This window comes from Grus americana, unplaced genomic scaffold (assembly GCF_028858705.1).
Source record: "Grus americana isolate bGruAme1 unplaced genomic scaffold, bGruAme1.mat scaffold_764, whole genome shotgun sequence".
NCBI classification, from domain to species: Eukaryota; Metazoa; Chordata; class Aves; order Gruiformes; family Gruidae; genus Grus; species Grus americana.
In genome coordinates this window covers 33,464-49,439 of record NW_026561974.1, presented here as the reverse complement: position 1 = coordinate 49,439, position 15,976 = coordinate 33,464, and the positions used below count along the sequence as shown (strand labels likewise).

General features: G+C 54.1%; 2 protein-coding genes across 2 annotated transcripts; one reads left to right on the top strand and one right to left on the bottom strand.

The window, feature by feature from the left end:
• Positions 1 to 718: 718 nt before the first annotated feature.
• On the bottom strand, positions 719 to 1,684 carry LOC129201021 (olfactory receptor 14A16-like). Its single transcript, XM_054812244.1, has one exon. It carries the CDS (start codon positions 1,682 to 1,684, stop codon positions 719 to 721), a length of 966 nt encoding a protein of 321 aa, XP_054668219.1.
• A 12,420-nt stretch (positions 1,685 to 14,104) lies between these two features.
• LOC129201020 (olfactory receptor 14C36-like) lies at positions 14,105 to 15,040 on the top strand. Its single transcript, XM_054812243.1, has one exon. The coding sequence runs from the start codon at positions 14,105 to 14,107 to the stop codon at positions 15,038 to 15,040; it is 936 nt and encodes a 311-aa protein (XP_054668218.1).
• Positions 15,041 to 15,976: the final 936 nt, after the last annotated feature.

Here is a 15,976-nt window from a genome sequence, read left to right as displayed (position 1 = left end):
CACACTGGGACCTTGATCTCATCCTACGGAGCCCACAGAGAAACAAGCAAAGCAACAAGCCTCTCTGCAGAGTCTATTCTTTGGGCATGTTCTTGAGACCAGCTTCTGAACACCTAAGCCTTCGGGCACTGCCCTGAGAAGACTTCCTTGTATGATGGAAATGCTGCTATGGAGGCCAGCTCTGTATCAGAAGTGCCCGTTGCCTGTCCCTGCCTGCGGTCACAGGACCGCCACACAGCACGACTGTAACCAAGCTTCATGAGCCCCCAGGCCTTCCACCAAAAAAGGGCTCAGGAGAGCATGGAAATGGAAGGAGAACAGCTTGGGAAAGACCAAGTGCTGGTGCTCCCTGGCAGTGCGGCTGTGCTGACACTCTTTTCTTCTTCCCCTCTGCACACAGGCTCCCTGCAGCTGCAGAGCAGGTCTTGGAGGAAGGACCTCAGAAAAAAGAGTCAATGCAGGGCACTTTATTTTGTTTAAACACCCAGAGGGTATGACTCCTCATTTGCACAGCCTCCAGGTCACACAAAAGCTGGATAGATTGTGAATTAGAAATGGGTCAAATAAAGACATTTCTTTGTGGAAAGCATTCAGATAAGTAAAACAAAAAACAAATAACCCAAACTTGACACGCCCCCCCACAAAACCCCTTCCCCCAAGACCAAAATGATCATTAAAAAAACTTCCAGAAGACTGGCTGGGCCTGTAATGAGATATATTATGAATATTCTGAAGAAGAAAACAGGCAGTTTATTGTTTCTGGAAAGCATCCAGTCATTAGTTTCCTGAGGGCATCCTTGATCTCATGGTTCCTCATGCTGTAGATGAGGGGGTTCATGGCTGGAGGCACCACTGAGTACAGAAATGATACGACGAGATTCAGGGTTGCAGAGGAATTAGACAGGGGCTTCAGGTAGGCCACCATGGCAGTGCTGATAAACAGGGAGACCACGGCCAGGTGAGGGAGGCACATGGAAAAGGCTTTGTGCCGTCCCTGCTCAGAGGGGATCCTCAGCACGGCCCTGAAGATCTGCACATAGGACACCACAATGAAAACAAAACACCCAAAGGCTAAACAGGCACTGACCACAAGAAGGCCAGCTTCCCTGAGGTAGGCATCTGAGCAGGAGAGCTTGAGGATCTGGGGGATTTCACAGAAGAACTGGTCCACAGCATTGCCGTGGCAGAGGGGTAGGGAAAATGTATTGGCCGTGTGCAGCAGAGCATAGAGAAACCCACTGCCCCAGGCAGCTGCTGCCATGTGGGCACAAGCTCTGCTGCCCAGGAGGGTCCCGTAGTGCAGTGGTTTGCAGATGGCAATGTAGCGGTCATAGGACATGACGGTGAGGAGAAAATACTCTGCTGAAATGAAAAAAAGAAACAGAAAGAGCTGTGCAGCACATCCTGCGTAGGAAATTGCCCTGGTGTCCCAGAGGGAATTGGCCATGGCTTTGGGGAGAGTGGTGGAGATGGAGCCCAGGTCGAGGAGGGAGAGGTTGAGGAGGAAGAAGTACATGGGGGTGTGGAGGTGGTGGTCACAGGCTATGGCAGTGATGATGAGGCCGTTTCCCAGGAGGGCAGCCAGGTAGATGCCCAGGAAGAGCCAGAAGTGCAAGAGCTGCAGCTCCCGTGTGTCTGCGAATGCCAGGAGGAGGAACTGGGTCATGGAGCTGCTGTTGGCCATCTGCGGCTGCTGCTCACAGAGGTCTGTGCATGGAGGAAAAGACAGGGAGGAGTTAGAGTAGAGCTTAACCTACTGCATTTCTCATGGAAACCTCCCAAAGCGCTTTTCCCCTTTCAGGAAGACCTTTGGCAGGTGTCTTTGCTACATTCAGGTTGGTGCTGTTTGTGGGTGCCATAGGAGCAGGGAGCTCTTCTGGGGGCTCTGGAGGACTTTGTCCCGCTTACAGCAAGAGCTAAACAGGAACATAGGGTGATATCAGGTTAAGTCCAGTCATAATTGCAAAGAGCTTTTCAGGATTGTTGGTCCCACTACACCCGACTGCAGAGTAGAGCTGTGGGCATTTCGGTTTGCTTACTTTGTTCTGTTTGCCTATCCACACCCGAGGGATTTTTTAAAGGCATAAACCCTTGGCATTTCTTCTGCGCTCCAGGGGAAACCTTGTGGGTTCTGAGAGACAAAGGAACTGCTCCTCAATACAGAGTGAAGAGAGTCGATCTGTCCATCAGCCCTGGTCTCGGCTGGCCTGCGCTGGCACCTCTTTGAGCTGGAGGACGATTGCACCCAGATGTTCCTCTGAGAAGAAACTGGACACTGGAGGATCTCAGCTCTCCCCTCCTAGGCAGGGACACAGAGGGCTCATTGCAGCTGCCTGTCTTCTCCATGGGACTGCTAGGTGACACAGAGATGCCCTGGGAGAGCTAGGCCCTTTTGGAGGGCAGCCTGCAGCCAAGCAGGACCCACTCCCACCCATTCCCCCCAAGAAAATATCTGAATGTCATAAATATGAGGGGTCCTGCAGGAAGAGTAAGCTCACTCCCAGCCCCATACACTGCAGTGCCCAGAGCCCCAAACATTAGGAGAGGACGCGGATGCTTTTCCTCCATGGATCCATCTGCATGAGACAACATGCAGCACTGGTGTCTGAGCTGCACCCTAGTCCTCGCCCCTCACACCAGCGATTAACGGGGAAGAACAAGGGCGGCAGGGACAAGAGGGGAAAATGCCAAAGTACTCCTGCCAAGGGAGTCAGGAGAGGGAGACACAGCTGGACGCTTGAGTGTTTCTCCTCTTCGGTGGTTGGGCCGCTGGGAAGGAAACGCATGATCAAGTCCCTGTGACATTAAGGGTGGGAATATCTGCTGGGTGGGAGAGGAGACCAGGGAGTTGCTCTGGGGAAAGTGTCTGCACTGCAGGGCATGGCAGGGAGATGCCAAATGCCCCCTCCGTGGCATTTCTGGGAGCAGCTCCCTCTCACTCCCTGCCCATGTCACCACTGCCTGGAGCTGTCCCTGCTGGGACCCGTTTCTCTGCCCCCAAGTCTCCTCCCTGCCAGTGCTCACAGCTCTCATCCCACCCGCTGTGTGCTCGGCTCTTCCCTACAGACCCCTCCTGGCAGCAGGGCACCGGCCAGAGAAATCTCTGTGTGTGCAGGGGCTAAGGAGCAGCTCAGACAAGTGCTGAAGTGATCCCGGAGTCGCTCTGGGGGACGCATCTGCCCCCGTGGGTTCGAAGGGGGCTGGGGCACCTCACTCCCATGCAGACCCCTGCCTGGCAGGGCTTCAAGGGTCACTGTCTGAAACTCCCCCAACCCCACAGAGCCCACGAGCAGGAGCAGGAGCAGCACAGACAGGCGGGAAGAGGAGGAGCAGCACCACAAACAGAAGGAAAGGCACTTAAGACAGTCGTCACCTTCACCAGCCGTGCAGGCAGCCTCCCAGACAGCGATGCTGCAAGGCAGTCACGCTCAGCCCCTGTGCTGCGCAGAGAAAAATGGGCACAGGGCTGGAGAGAGGCACCGCTGCTCTGCTGGAGCTCTGGCTGCAGAGGGGGCAGCTGATGCCTTGTGCCCCACGGCCACGAGGGCAGAGACTTTGCTGGGTCAGACAGGAGGCAAGGGGGCTTGCTCAGAGGAAGGGGTCTGCACTGGAGGGGGTGACAGGGAACTTTCCCAATTCTCCTTCCCATGACATTGCCTTCTCAGTTTCATCTTCTTCCCTGCCCACCCCTCGGCTTCCTGGTCCTTTTCAACCTGCTGCTTTGCCCCACAATGTTTTCCTCACAGGAAATTCTGAGAGACCCCATCCCACCGTTGGTGCACTCAGTGTTGCCCTACAGAAAACTCTCCCCGGGAGGGCACCGCCTAGAGACATCTCCCTGCTTCCGACGGGTAAAGAGCAGGTCAGACGAACCGTGATGTTGCCAGCCAAGGTGATGCTGGTGATGCCTGCAGGCTGAGGGGTAGGCGAAGGCATTTTCTGAGGTTCCTAGAAGACCTTCTGATCATGCCACGTAATGGTTAAGAATCTCAGTCACTTCTCAAATGTGAGCAGCTCCGTTTCCCTTCACACCCCCAAAGCATGAAATTGAAGCCTGAGGGAAGCACCTTTGTTTCCAGATAGCCCCTGCCTGGACCCTCCAGCCCTGGGAGGATCTGGAGCTGTGAGCAGCCCTGATCCATGCAGCAGCCTCTGAACAGCAGAAGGACCCTGCCCTGTCATGCCCTGCCGGGTGTCGCTCCTTGCACCCAGACCTTCTCCCCACAGCACCGTGGGGAGCTCCCCAGAAAACCTGAGTGCTGCTCCTCGCAGGCAGCACAGTCCCTGTCCTGGCACAGAGCCCCCTTGGGCTGCAAGGACCCTGCCTGGAGCCCAGGGCAGCCCCACACCCAGCCTGGCACCCCTGCAGCCATCGCTGGGAGGAGGGACCCATCATGCCCTGTCCCTCTGAGGATGCAGCAGGGAAGCCCTGCTCTGGAGCAGATCCTTCTCCTCCACACCTGAAAAGCCAGGAGAGCCATCCTGACAGGTCCTATCAGTTGTGGCATGGGCCAGGTCTAGGAGACACTTCCAGGCACTCGTCTGCATTGCCCTGCAGCCAGAGACTTACCGTGTCAAGGGCTGGGAAGATTTCTTTCCCCGGTGAGCTCCCACACCAGAAGTCTTTCACCTTCTCTCACTCCTCTTGTCTGCCCTCGCTGCCTGCAGGCAGTGCCCTCAGCCCTGCTGCGCTTTGCAGAGGAGCTGCTCCTGGGCAGAGCTGTCTCTCTGCAGCGCTGCCCGCTTGCCATGAACTCCCTCCATCCCAGGAGCCCAGCCCAGCTCAGCAGCAGAGGACCAGCCCAAGGCAGCACTTTCTCTGCCCCCTCTGGGCTCCCTCCAGGTGTCGCTGGGTCTCCAGAGGAACCTGCTGTGAAACAGGCTGAAGGAATCACTGACGTTCCCTCCCACAGCTGGGGAGAAACACTTTCTGGCAGAGTCATTCCTCCTAATAAAAAAAGCGTTGGGCATAAGAGTCTCCTTTCCTTGTGTCGGCATTAGACGGGACACCCAGGTAGGGACAGCGAGGGCTCTCCTTTACCCCTGCTGAGGGAAGGGACTCAGCTGACTCAGTTGAGGCATCTCATCCTTGGTTTGCAGTCCTGGGGCTGGAAGGGGACTCAGCTCTCACCTATGGCTCCCACAAAGCCTCAGGAGGTGGGATTCTTCTTGCCTCAGGTCAGGTGGGCACCAAATAGGCACCTGCTGCCTGGGAGCTGCTTGTCTCAGTTCCCATGGGAATTACTGGAGATGGAGGCCAGGAGTCACCTGTTCAGACTCAAACACCTGGTGACATCTGAGGTGTCAGGCGTGGTCCAAGATATGTGCAGGGAGCTGCAAGCTCCAATGGAGCCGTTCATAGAGACAGGGCAGTATCTGGAGGCATGGTCTTGGAGCTTAGAGGGGAATACCTTTGGCCAACAGCAGATGCCCACATTTTGGACAACTGAACTTTTCCCTACTCCTTACGTCCAGGGCAGCCTACTGAGGTAGTCAGGGGACCAGAAGGAGTCTTTGCCATAGCCGTCAGCCATCTTCTGCATCAGCTGTAGATACTAGATCACCTTTGACTGTAATGGCAGATGTCTCATGGACATCCCTACGTTGCCCAAGCCAATTCAGGGCAGCTACTCAACAGCCAAACACAGGCCTGCAGTGCTATGATGTGAGATGCCGGGGCCCTCCAGCACAAGTGCATGTGGCTGGCAGGGACCGCACAGGACCTACAGGAAAGGCATCTGCGTCCAGAGTGGGTGTGAGACAGACACTCCAGATGGCATGTCCGATTGCATCAGTTTCTGTTGGCCAGCTACTGAATCCCACCACTGCAATGAGACGGGGTCTGACCCAGCTCCATCCAGTTGATGCAGAAGTTCATGCACAGGAAGCACATCCCACTGGGATCTCCACTCATTTGCCTACTCCCAAAGTCTGCTGGTTCTTCTTAAAGACGACCTCTTATTCACTCACTTGATGATACAAGCAAGGAACCGTCCAAGGATTTTCCGAGTTTTCCTGGATCACAGGATGTCCACACCCAAAGATAATTCAGCAGCATCTGTCCTTCCTTGAGATCAGCTTCACCTCCACCACAGGCTCTCAGGGGCTGCAGAGACACCACGGAGAGCAAAGCCCTCTCCTGCCAGGACAGCAGAGACCAGCCCTGCTTGCCTCTGGCCTCGGGGAGAGAAGATTTGCCTCTTTCTATGCCTTCACACTGACATCTGCCATCTCCTCCAGCATGTCTCTGGTCTCATGCAAAGCATGGGTCTTGGGTACTTGGTCCTGGGTTTGCCTGTGACAAGTCTGAGCTTCTCCCTGGTGCCACGGCTGAGGTGCTGCAGCCCAAACGTGCATCAATGGCCTCAGCCTGGGGCACAGACCGCTGGAGAGCCGGAGTCCCAAGTGCCACTATAGACTCTTGGCATTGATGGAGTAAATGGTGAGGGGTGGTGGGACAGCTCACAGTGGTGCTGCCATGGTGCGTATGGGCTTTTCAGGAGAGGCAGGCCGGGAAGATGGGGTGGGGGATGACCTCCGTCTGAAGGAGCTTGTTGTACGTATGGTGCTCCTCTACGGGATGTGCAACAGGTTGTGTGAGCCTTGTGGGTGAGGGTGAGAGGACAGGCCACTTAGTGTGGCATCCTGGTGGGAGATGAAGAACCTGCAACCGGGGTAAGGAAGTGGACTACGCCTTCATTAATTAAGCAACCCAAGGAAGTCTCCAGATGAATGATGCCAGGTCTTACTGGGGACTTTTATGACTCTGGCGCTCACTGGAAGGGGTGCACAGCAGGGTGCATATTGTCCAGCAGGCTTCTGGGTCTCTTGGGACAACTTCTTTGTACAGGTGCAAGGTGGGCCAACCAAGGTGATGCTGACCCGAATCCAGTCCCTGCAGAGGGAGGGCTGATCAGGGCTGTGAAAATGAGTGTGAGCCTGGGCTGTAGTGACCATGAAATCTCAGCTCACAAGGGGAATGCGAAAGGACTGCAGCAAAGTAGAGATGCTGGGTCTCTAGAGGAGAAGATTTTAGCCTCCTCAGGGGACTTTTGGGGGCAATCCCACAGTAGCAGCAGCAGCACTCAAGGGCAGCAGAGCTGCACTGAACTTCTGGTCTTTCAGGACACCACATTCCACACAAAAGAACTGTCCGCATTAACACACAGGAAAACAACCGGGTATCTCAGGACAGAAACTTGGCTAAAAAGGGACCTCATGAAGAAGCTCCATAGAAAAAAGAAAGCATCCAAGAGGTGGATGCTGGGACTCAAGGAGGGATTTAGAAGTAGGGATGGTTTCCTGGAAGCTAAAGCTTCCCAGTGTAGACCCTTGCAAGGGCTACAGGGACACCAAAAGGAGCTGCTGCTGCTGCTGCTTCAGGAACAGTTAAGAAACAAAGAGAACGAGTGGCCACTGCTGAATTTAGTAAGAGCAGGTGTTGATAGGTCTGAGTTCTCTGTGTCCTTCTTGCCTTCGTCTCCTCCAGAAAGGTCTCTGAGGCTTTTCTACCTGGAGCAGGACTCTGGAGGAGAACAACCGCTGGTGAATTTGGATTAAGTCAGGAGTTACCTGAGGAAGCTCAATCCTTACCAGTCTGTGGGAGTGAAGGGGCAGCATCCCAGGGAGCTGAGAGAGCAGGCCGATGCCACAGGGAGGCCACTCTCCATCATCTTGGAAAGGACATGGAGACTGGGGGAAGTCCCTGCCAACCGGCAGCACCCAAACGCTGCATGTACTTTCTGAAAAAGACCCAAAAGGATGAGCAGGGGAACTAAAGGCTGTCCCCAGAGCACGTGCACTTGGATCCCATTTCTGGGGAGCATTAAGAGAAGGTGACTGGATTTACCCATGGTAGACTGTGCCTGCCCATCTTTTTTGCTTTCTGTGATGGAAGGACAGGATTGGTGGATGCGGGGAGAGCAGCGGTTGCCCCTTACCTCAAAGTCAGCAAGGCTTTCAGCATCATTCCCCACGCTGTTCTGGTGTCCCAGTAAGGTCATTATGGTCTACATAGATGAAGAGGTAGATGGTCAAAAAGACAGTTGGACTTTCAGGCTTGGATGGGTGTGGTCAATGCGTGCTACTGTGCCTGGATGTGTCTATCTAACAGGGTCCTGCAGGTGTCTGTCCTGCAATCTATCCCATTTAATGCCTTTTTAATGATGCAGAGAAGATGAGAGAGTATTTTTTCATATGATTTCTAGATGACAGAGCGCTTTGAGGAGAGCAGACACTACACTGGGGGACAGGGCTGCCGTCCCAAGGGACCTAGACAGGCTGGAGGCACAGAGGTAACCTCGCGATATGGAGTCAGGACAAATCCAAAGTCCTGCTCGTGAGGTGGACTGAGCCCCTGCAAAGCCAGAGGCCTGTGACTGCCGAGGTATAGGAAGCAGCTCTGCAGGAAAGGCTGTGGTGGTCTTTGGGTTACAGTAGGCAAACCATGAGCCGTTCAGCAAAGGCCAACAGCACCCTGGGCTGTATGAGCAGGAGCACAGTCAGTGGCAGTGATTATCATCTTCCTCTACTCAGCACACGTTAGACCGCATCCAGAACACTTTAGCATGTTTTGATGCACTGTAATGCCAGAGAGACATTGGCCAACTGGAGCCAGTTCAGTGGAGGGCCAGAAAGATGGTCATGGCTAGAGCACCTGCCCTGTTAGGAGGGGCTGAGGGAGCTGGACTTGTTCAGACTGGAGAACGGAGGGCTTTTGGGGGAGGATGGAACAGCCTTGCACTGCCTCGGTGCAGTTTCCAAGAAGACATCGCGGTGCAAGGCACAAGGACAAGAGGCAGCGGGCAACAAGAGAGGCTCAGGCTCGATATAGGGAGAAATTTTTGACACATGAGGCAAATCAGACCTGGGAAGACCTTCTGAAGAGAGTGTAGACTGCCTCCATCCCTGGAAGTTTCAAAGAGACATCTGGATAAAGCCACGAGCAACCTGGTGTGACCCTGCTTTGAGCACAATGTTGGTCTATAGACATCTTGCAAGGCCACTTCCAGCCTGAATGGAGCTTTTGTCCCTTCCCCTTCATGTTGTCAACATTAGGGAAAGCACTCCGTACAGCTATTTATGTTTGACGGTGCTTTTCTAGACAGTCTTTAGCACCTAAAAAGGGAATCACACAATATCAGAACACTTTCAAAAACCACACTTGGTAGCAAAAATAACCTGAATTAAACCTTATCTATGAAGACAAAATCCAGCTGTGTATGGACTGAAAAAACAGTGAGTATCCTCTCTCATTTCATCCTTCTCTTCTGACCACTTGTTCAGGCTTTTAGAAGACAGGAAGTTTACAAAGTTGAAATTCCTGGGTGCCCATGAGTGAATTCTCACCCTCAGCTTCAGCTGAATCCTTTCTACTTGGGCAACAGTGAAAGGCACAAGCTGTTTTGGTACGTGGGCAGATGCCCGATCCTCGACCCACCACAGGAGGGTCCAAAATAAGAAAATCACGGCCAATGGGGAAAGGATTAGCAGGTGTGCTGAGGAAAAGGATGTCATCAGGGCTGTGTGGGGTTCCTGTGATGCAGCCCTTTGCTTATTTTGTACTCTCTGTGGAGTTCCTGAGATGGTTGCTGGGGTTCCTTGGGCAGCAAATCCATGAAATAAGTGCCCCCTTTCATCACCTGTAGTGTCATGCAATTGCTCACATTGCTATTTTGATAGAGGATCGGGCAATCAGAAATGTCCTAACATGGAGACAAGGATATGGTGGGAAATGGTGTTGAAAGCCCTAAGGAACTCCAGGTAAATGAACCCCGCTGCTGCTCCCGTATCAAGAAATGCAGTCCTTTCATCTTAGCAAGGAATGAGGACAGTCAAGCGTGATCTGCCCTGGGTTCATCCAGTCACCCTCTCTTTCAGATACACAGAAACCAAATCCAAAGGCACGCTCTGTGCCACACAGACAACACAGGCTGACCTCACTATGATATCAGCTGGCTCCCTCAACACCCTTGGATACAGCCCTGCCAGTTCTGTGGACTGTTAATACTTGATCAAGTAACCCCTGGCTTGGTCCACATCCACTGCTGGTCTTTCTCCTCCAGAGTCCTGCTTCAAGGCACAAAGTCCTTGGAGACCTTGTTGGTGAAGACAGAGGCAAAGAGGACAAAGAGTACCTCAGACAGATCTGCATCTTCTCTGGCAAAATTCAGCAGTGCCCACACATTAATTTTGTTGATTCTCCTTGAACTGTAACTTCAATACTAACAGCTCATCTTGATGCCCTTGGACATCCAAGCAAGTATCAACTCCACAGGAGCCTTGTCTTTCCTAAAGCCCTCCCTGTTTCTAAATTCCTCCTTTGAAGTGAGGTCCTCTATCCACACCCTCTGTGCTTCCCTTTTTCGATGGAGCATCCCGACAAGGTGCCTGTTTAGCCAAGCTGCTGTCCTGAGACGTCCACTTGTTTGCTGGACTATCGGCATGGACGCTTTATGTGCTTAGAGGATGCTGCCCCTGAAAAGCCGTTGCACTGAATGCTGCTCCCCTTGAGTGATACTGCCCACTGAACGTTCCCAGAATGGGCCAAACTCTGCCACTCTGCGACCTGGCATCTGCGCTCTGCTCCTCTCCTTCCTCACTCCCCTTGGGAGCTGAGACTCCAGCATTTCTTAGCTATGAGAGCCAAGGCTGACAAGGATGACACAGCTTTTCAGATCCAGGTGAGCATCACGTTTCTTGGCGCATCTGGCAGCTGTGCTGAAAAGCCGATGCAAAGAACCTCCAGACACCAAAAGCAGCATTTGCACAGTGCTGTCCTGTGAATGTCAGGGGGTGGTGGGTTGACTTTTGGCCACCAGGTGCCCACCCAGCCTCCCTCTCTCATCCCCACCTCATTCTTCACTCTCCTTGGTGCCTCCAGGGTTCTTTCTCTCTTACAGCTGCTGCACACTGGGTTTTACCCTTTCTGAAAGAGGTTATCACAGAGATGCCACTGCAATTGCTTATTGGCTCAGCTTTGGGCAGTGGCTGGTCCATTTTGGGGCAGCTGAAAGTGGCTCTCTCCGACATGGAGTCAGCTCTTGATCGCTCCTCACCTAAGCCTGCCATAACTGTCAATGAAGGTCTGGTGGAGAAGGGAGAGAGCCTTAGCTCTCCCAATGGCAATGACTCCGTTTGCTCAGAGGAATACCTCTATAAGCTGTCCTGGCCATACTGAGCAGGGACAGGCTTCATTATTCTAAATGTGGGCATCTACTGTCACTTCAGCTGGCCAAAGGAAAGTCCCACCAGCCTCCAAACAATGAACCAAGATGCTGCCCTGTCCTTCTGAATCGCTCCATCAGAGCTCAGAGTTACCTGCACATGTCTTGCACACCCTCTGGTAGCCCAGATGTCACCTGTGGTTTCCATGGGTACAGGAGGGACAGGAAATGTCTCCCTTTGAGTGTCTGGGTATTCTGTCCATAGTGGGACAAGAAGAGGGGATTCTTTGACCTAACTCTGCCTCTTCCCCAGCTCAGAGCAGAAATATCAGTAATGACTTCAGGTTTTTTCACAGCAGGTTCCTCTGGAGCCCCAGGGACATTCTCTGAGGGAGCCCAGAGGGGGCAGAGAAAGTGCTGCCTTGGGCTGGTCCTCTGCTGCTGAGCTGGGCTGGGCTCCTGGGATGGAGGGAGTTCATGGCAAGCGGGCAGCACTGCAGAGAGACAGCTCTGCCCAGGAGCAGGGCTGAGGGCACTGCCTGCAGACACTGAGAGCAGACAAGAGGAACGAGAGAAGGTGAAAGACTTCTGGTGTGGGAGCTCACCAGGGGAAAGAAATCTTCACAGCCCTTGACACGGTAAGTCTCTGGCTGCAGGGCAATGCAGATGAGTGCCTGGAAGCCTGTACTAGACCTGGCCCATGCCACCTCTCATAGGACCTGTCAGGATGGCTCTCCTTGCTTTTCTCAGGTGTGGAGGAGGAGGACGTGCTCCAGAGCAGGGCTTCCCTGCTGCACCATCAGAGGCACAAGGCAAGACAGCTCCCTTGTCTTGACGATGGCTGCAGGGCTGTGAAGGTGGGCGTGCAACCAGGGTTGTCCAGGTCTGTCCTTCCGAGCAGGGTCCCTGCACCCCCGGGGACTGTGTGCTGGCGCAGGGACTCTGCTGCCTGCCAGGGAAAGGGAAAGGGAAAGGGAAAGGGAAAGGGAAAGGGAAAGGGAAAGGGAAAGGGAAAGGGAAAGGGAAAGGGAAAGGGAAAGGGAACGCTGTGGGTGGAAGGAGAAAGCCCCAGCATGGCAGGGCAGGGTATGGTCCTTCTGCTGTCGAGAGAGTGCTGCATGGGTCAGGGCTTCTCAGAGCTTCAGCTCTCCCTCAGGACATTTCTAAGGGGACTTCTCAAGAAGCCCATCAGGTTAGTGGCTCCTGGAAAGGGAAGGGCTTTCCTGAATCTTTGTCTGGTTGTCTGGGGTTGGCACTGGAGATCAAACTTCCTGTTTCTGCTTAGAAGAAGGCTTTGCGACTCCTAGACTCTTAGCTTGAGAGGCAAGTAACTCTGGGAGAAGCACCTCAAAGCGCTGTTCCCAGCTGCCTCCAGCCAACACAGCAGCAACAACTTGCCCTTCGCAGCCCCAGCAGGTTTCTGAGATCTGGTCTTTAGCCCCTGCAGAGGCAGAGAGGCCCCTGGGCAGTGCCCTGCCCCTGGGAGGTGTTTGCAGGCAGAGGTGAGCACACAGCAGGAGGGATGGGGTTTGTGAGCACTGACAGGGAGTTGGGCTGGGGACAGGGAGGTGGCGGCTCCTGGCAGGAGCAGCTCCAAGCAGCAGAGACACAGGCAGGGAGTGAGAGGGAGCTGCTGCCCGAAACGCTGGGGAGGGGGATGTGGGCACCTCCCTGCTGTCCCTGCACTGCAGACACCTTCCCCTGAGCAACTCCTCCCTGGTCTCCTTTCCCAGCCTCAGCAGAGCCTCTGCCCTCAAGCCCATGGGCTCTCGGGCGTGCATTGCCTCTGGAGCAGCCAGAGCCCAGAGAAGGACAAACCCCTGATGTCCAGCAGTCTTGGTGTGTCCCTCCTCCCTTGGCAGCAGCATGGTGGCATGTCACTGCCCACCCCTCCTGCCTGTGCTGCCCTTCTGCTCACCCTTGGATTTGCCTTCTCAGTGCGGAAGGGGGTGGGGGCTGCGGTGGCAGGTTCATCTCCTCTTGGGACACCGACCCTTTGGGTCCTGCTATGCAGATGTGTCTATGGGAGCAAAGTGCCCAAGTCTCCTCCGGGCAACCTCAGGACCTTCAGCTGTTTCCCTGGGGTGTCCTGCTGGGCTGCAGGGTGCCCTCCAGAAGGGCACAGCTCTCCCATAGTATCTCTGTGCTCGCAAGGATCCCCATGGAGAAGACACCTCAGTGCTAAGGCTGTAGAAATGCTTCTGGGCAGCTGTACGTGGGCAGATGGAATGATCTCTTTGTGTTCCTGCTTGGAAGGGGAGAGATGAGATCCTCCTCAGGTACCCTGAGAACAGGTGAGGATTCTCTCAATCTGCTTGGTGAACCTGGATTTCTTTGCTCTCAGCAGCAGCCTGTTTCTTTTCAGAGGAACACCTGGGGTGATCATCCTCCAGCTCCAAGCTGCCAGCACAGGGCAGCTGAGAACAGGGCTGATGGGCAGAGCAGCTCTCCTCTCTCAGCACTGTGGGGGAAAGTCCCTTTGCCTCGCAGGACCCACAAGATTTCACTTGGAGTGCCTTAGAAATGTCAGAGATTTCCTCCATCCCAAACCACTCCACTTGCAACTAGAACAAGAGAAACAACCCCAAATCCCCTCAGCCCTCTTCTGCACTTGGGCAAATTGCAAACCACAATGCTGAAAAGCTTTTTGATATATCATGAGTGCATTTAATTGGACATCCCCCTGCATTCCTAGTTCCCTCTCGCTGCACGGCAGGAAGGACTCCTCGGGAGCCCATTACAGAGTCCTTGCTCCCAATGGCACCCTCAGCCAGCAAAAGCCAGAGCTCAAGTAAGAGAGCTGCAGAGAGGTCTTCCAGAAAAAAATGTCATAATGTGGGGTTGCAATGAGACTTGTAATATCTTTTGCTTGGAGCAGTCCAGCCTACCTCAGTACTGCCTTCTCCTCCTCTACAGGTAATGACACCCAGAGGAAGCAAATGTTCAACCGTAGCTCCATCACTGAATTCCTTCTCCTGGCATTTGGAGACACACGGGAGCTGCAGCTCTTGCACTTCGGGCTCTTCCTGGGCATCTACCTGGCTGCCCTCCTGGGAAACGGCCTCATCATCACTGCCATAGCCTGTGACCACCACCTCCGCACCCCCATGTACTTCTTCCTCCTCAACCTCTCTGTAGTTGACCTGGGCTCCATCTCTACCACTGTCCTCAAAGCCATGGCCAATTCCCTCTGGGACACCAGGGCCATCTCCTACACAGGATGTGCTGCACAGCTCTTTCTGTTTGTCTTCTTGCTTGGAGCAGAGTATTCTCTTCTCACTGTCATGGCCTACGACCGCTACGTTGCCATCTGCAAACCCCTGCACTACAGGACCCTCCTGGGCAGCAGAGCTTGTGCCCACATGGCAGCAGCTGCCTGGGGCAGTGGGTTTCTCTATGCTCTGCTGCACACGGCCAATACATTTTCCCTACCCCTCTGCCACGGCAATGCTGTGGACCAGTTCTTCTGTGAAATCCCCCAGATCCTCAAGCTCTCCTGCTCAGATGCCTACCTCAGGGAAGTTGGGCTTCTTGTGGTTAGTGTCTGTTTAGGATTTGGGTGTTTTGTTTTCATTGTGGTGTCCTATGTGCAGATCTTCAGGGCCGTGCTGAGGATCCCCTCTGAGCAGGGACGGCACAAAGCCTTTTCCACGTGCCTCCCTCACCTGGCCGTGGTCTCTCTGTTTTTGAGCACTGCCACATTTGCATACCTGAAGCCCCACTCCATCTCCTCCCCATCCCTTGATCTCGTGTTGGCAATGCTATACTCAGTGGTGCCTCCAGCAGTGAACCCCCTCATCTACAGCATGAGGAACCAGGAGCTCAAGAATGCCCTGAGGAGAGTGATTCAATGGGTTCACCTTCAGACGCAGTAAGCTGACCAAATTTCCTCACAGGCTGTTCCTAGCTTTTCTCAGGGAAGGCTCATGGTTTATTTGCTTTTCATGTTCATACAAGATATTTAAGTATCCACAATTAAACAAGGGCTCTGCCAACCCAGGGGAGGCTGTGGGGACACAGCAAGTCGTGAAAAGGAGACTGGAAGGTGATTCACATCTCCTTCAGTAAAAGCCCATGGATGGTTCAACGTGCACACTGGAAAACATCTTGAGCCATGAGAAATGCCATGAGCTCCTTCCACAGCCTTCAACCCCTGGGAAGGAGCTCCGGGGCAGTGCTGCCCATCCAGCCGTATCTGCTTTCCCTCCTGACCAGCACAGACAGGGTGGAGTCACACCATGATCCCAGAGCTGACTTGCTCTGCAGAACATCACTGCCAGCTTGGGGCCCTGTGAGGAGCACATGGAAGGGGTCAGGAGCACCAGGCCGTCTCAGAGGAGAGAGGATGGGGAGAAATCAGACAGGAGCTAACCAGGGCTGCAACTTGCCTTTGGAGAGAAAAATGCCAGTGTTCAGCTAATTCAAGACAATTCCCAGACTGAGGGTACTCTAAAGCATTCTCATGGTGCAGAGGCATGAGTCTTCCTGTGTTGGTGCTCCACCAAGCCTGGGAAGTTTTTGGAGAAGGATTGCTGTCCACCACTTGCCATCTCCTAGTGCCATCGTCCCTCCTGAAGGTTGGCACCCAGTGCTCCTGGCAGCTCCCCTGCAGCCAGAACAGCTCTCCACAGTCAGGGCAACACTCACTGCTTCTCAGGGGGTCAGGGGTCTCTTCAGGGCTGCAGCCACTGGCACTGCCTGTTAGCAACTCCCAGACTGAGGGCTGAGCTTCCCGAAGTGCCACAGTTCGTGGTACCTCCTGCTGGGCTTTGTGCCACTGGTCACAACCCCCTGAGCTTGGCTGTTCAATC

What these genes read in the sequence shown, in the direction of transcription:
- LOC129201020 (XM_054812243.1), top strand. Translation starts at nt 14,105, where the DNA reads ATGTTCAACCGTAGCTCCATCACTGAATTCCTTCTCCTGGCATTTGGA.
- LOC129201021 (XM_054812244.1), bottom strand. Translation starts at nt 1,684, where the DNA reads ATGGCCAACAGCAGCTCCATGACCCAGTTCCTCCTCCTGGCATTCGCA.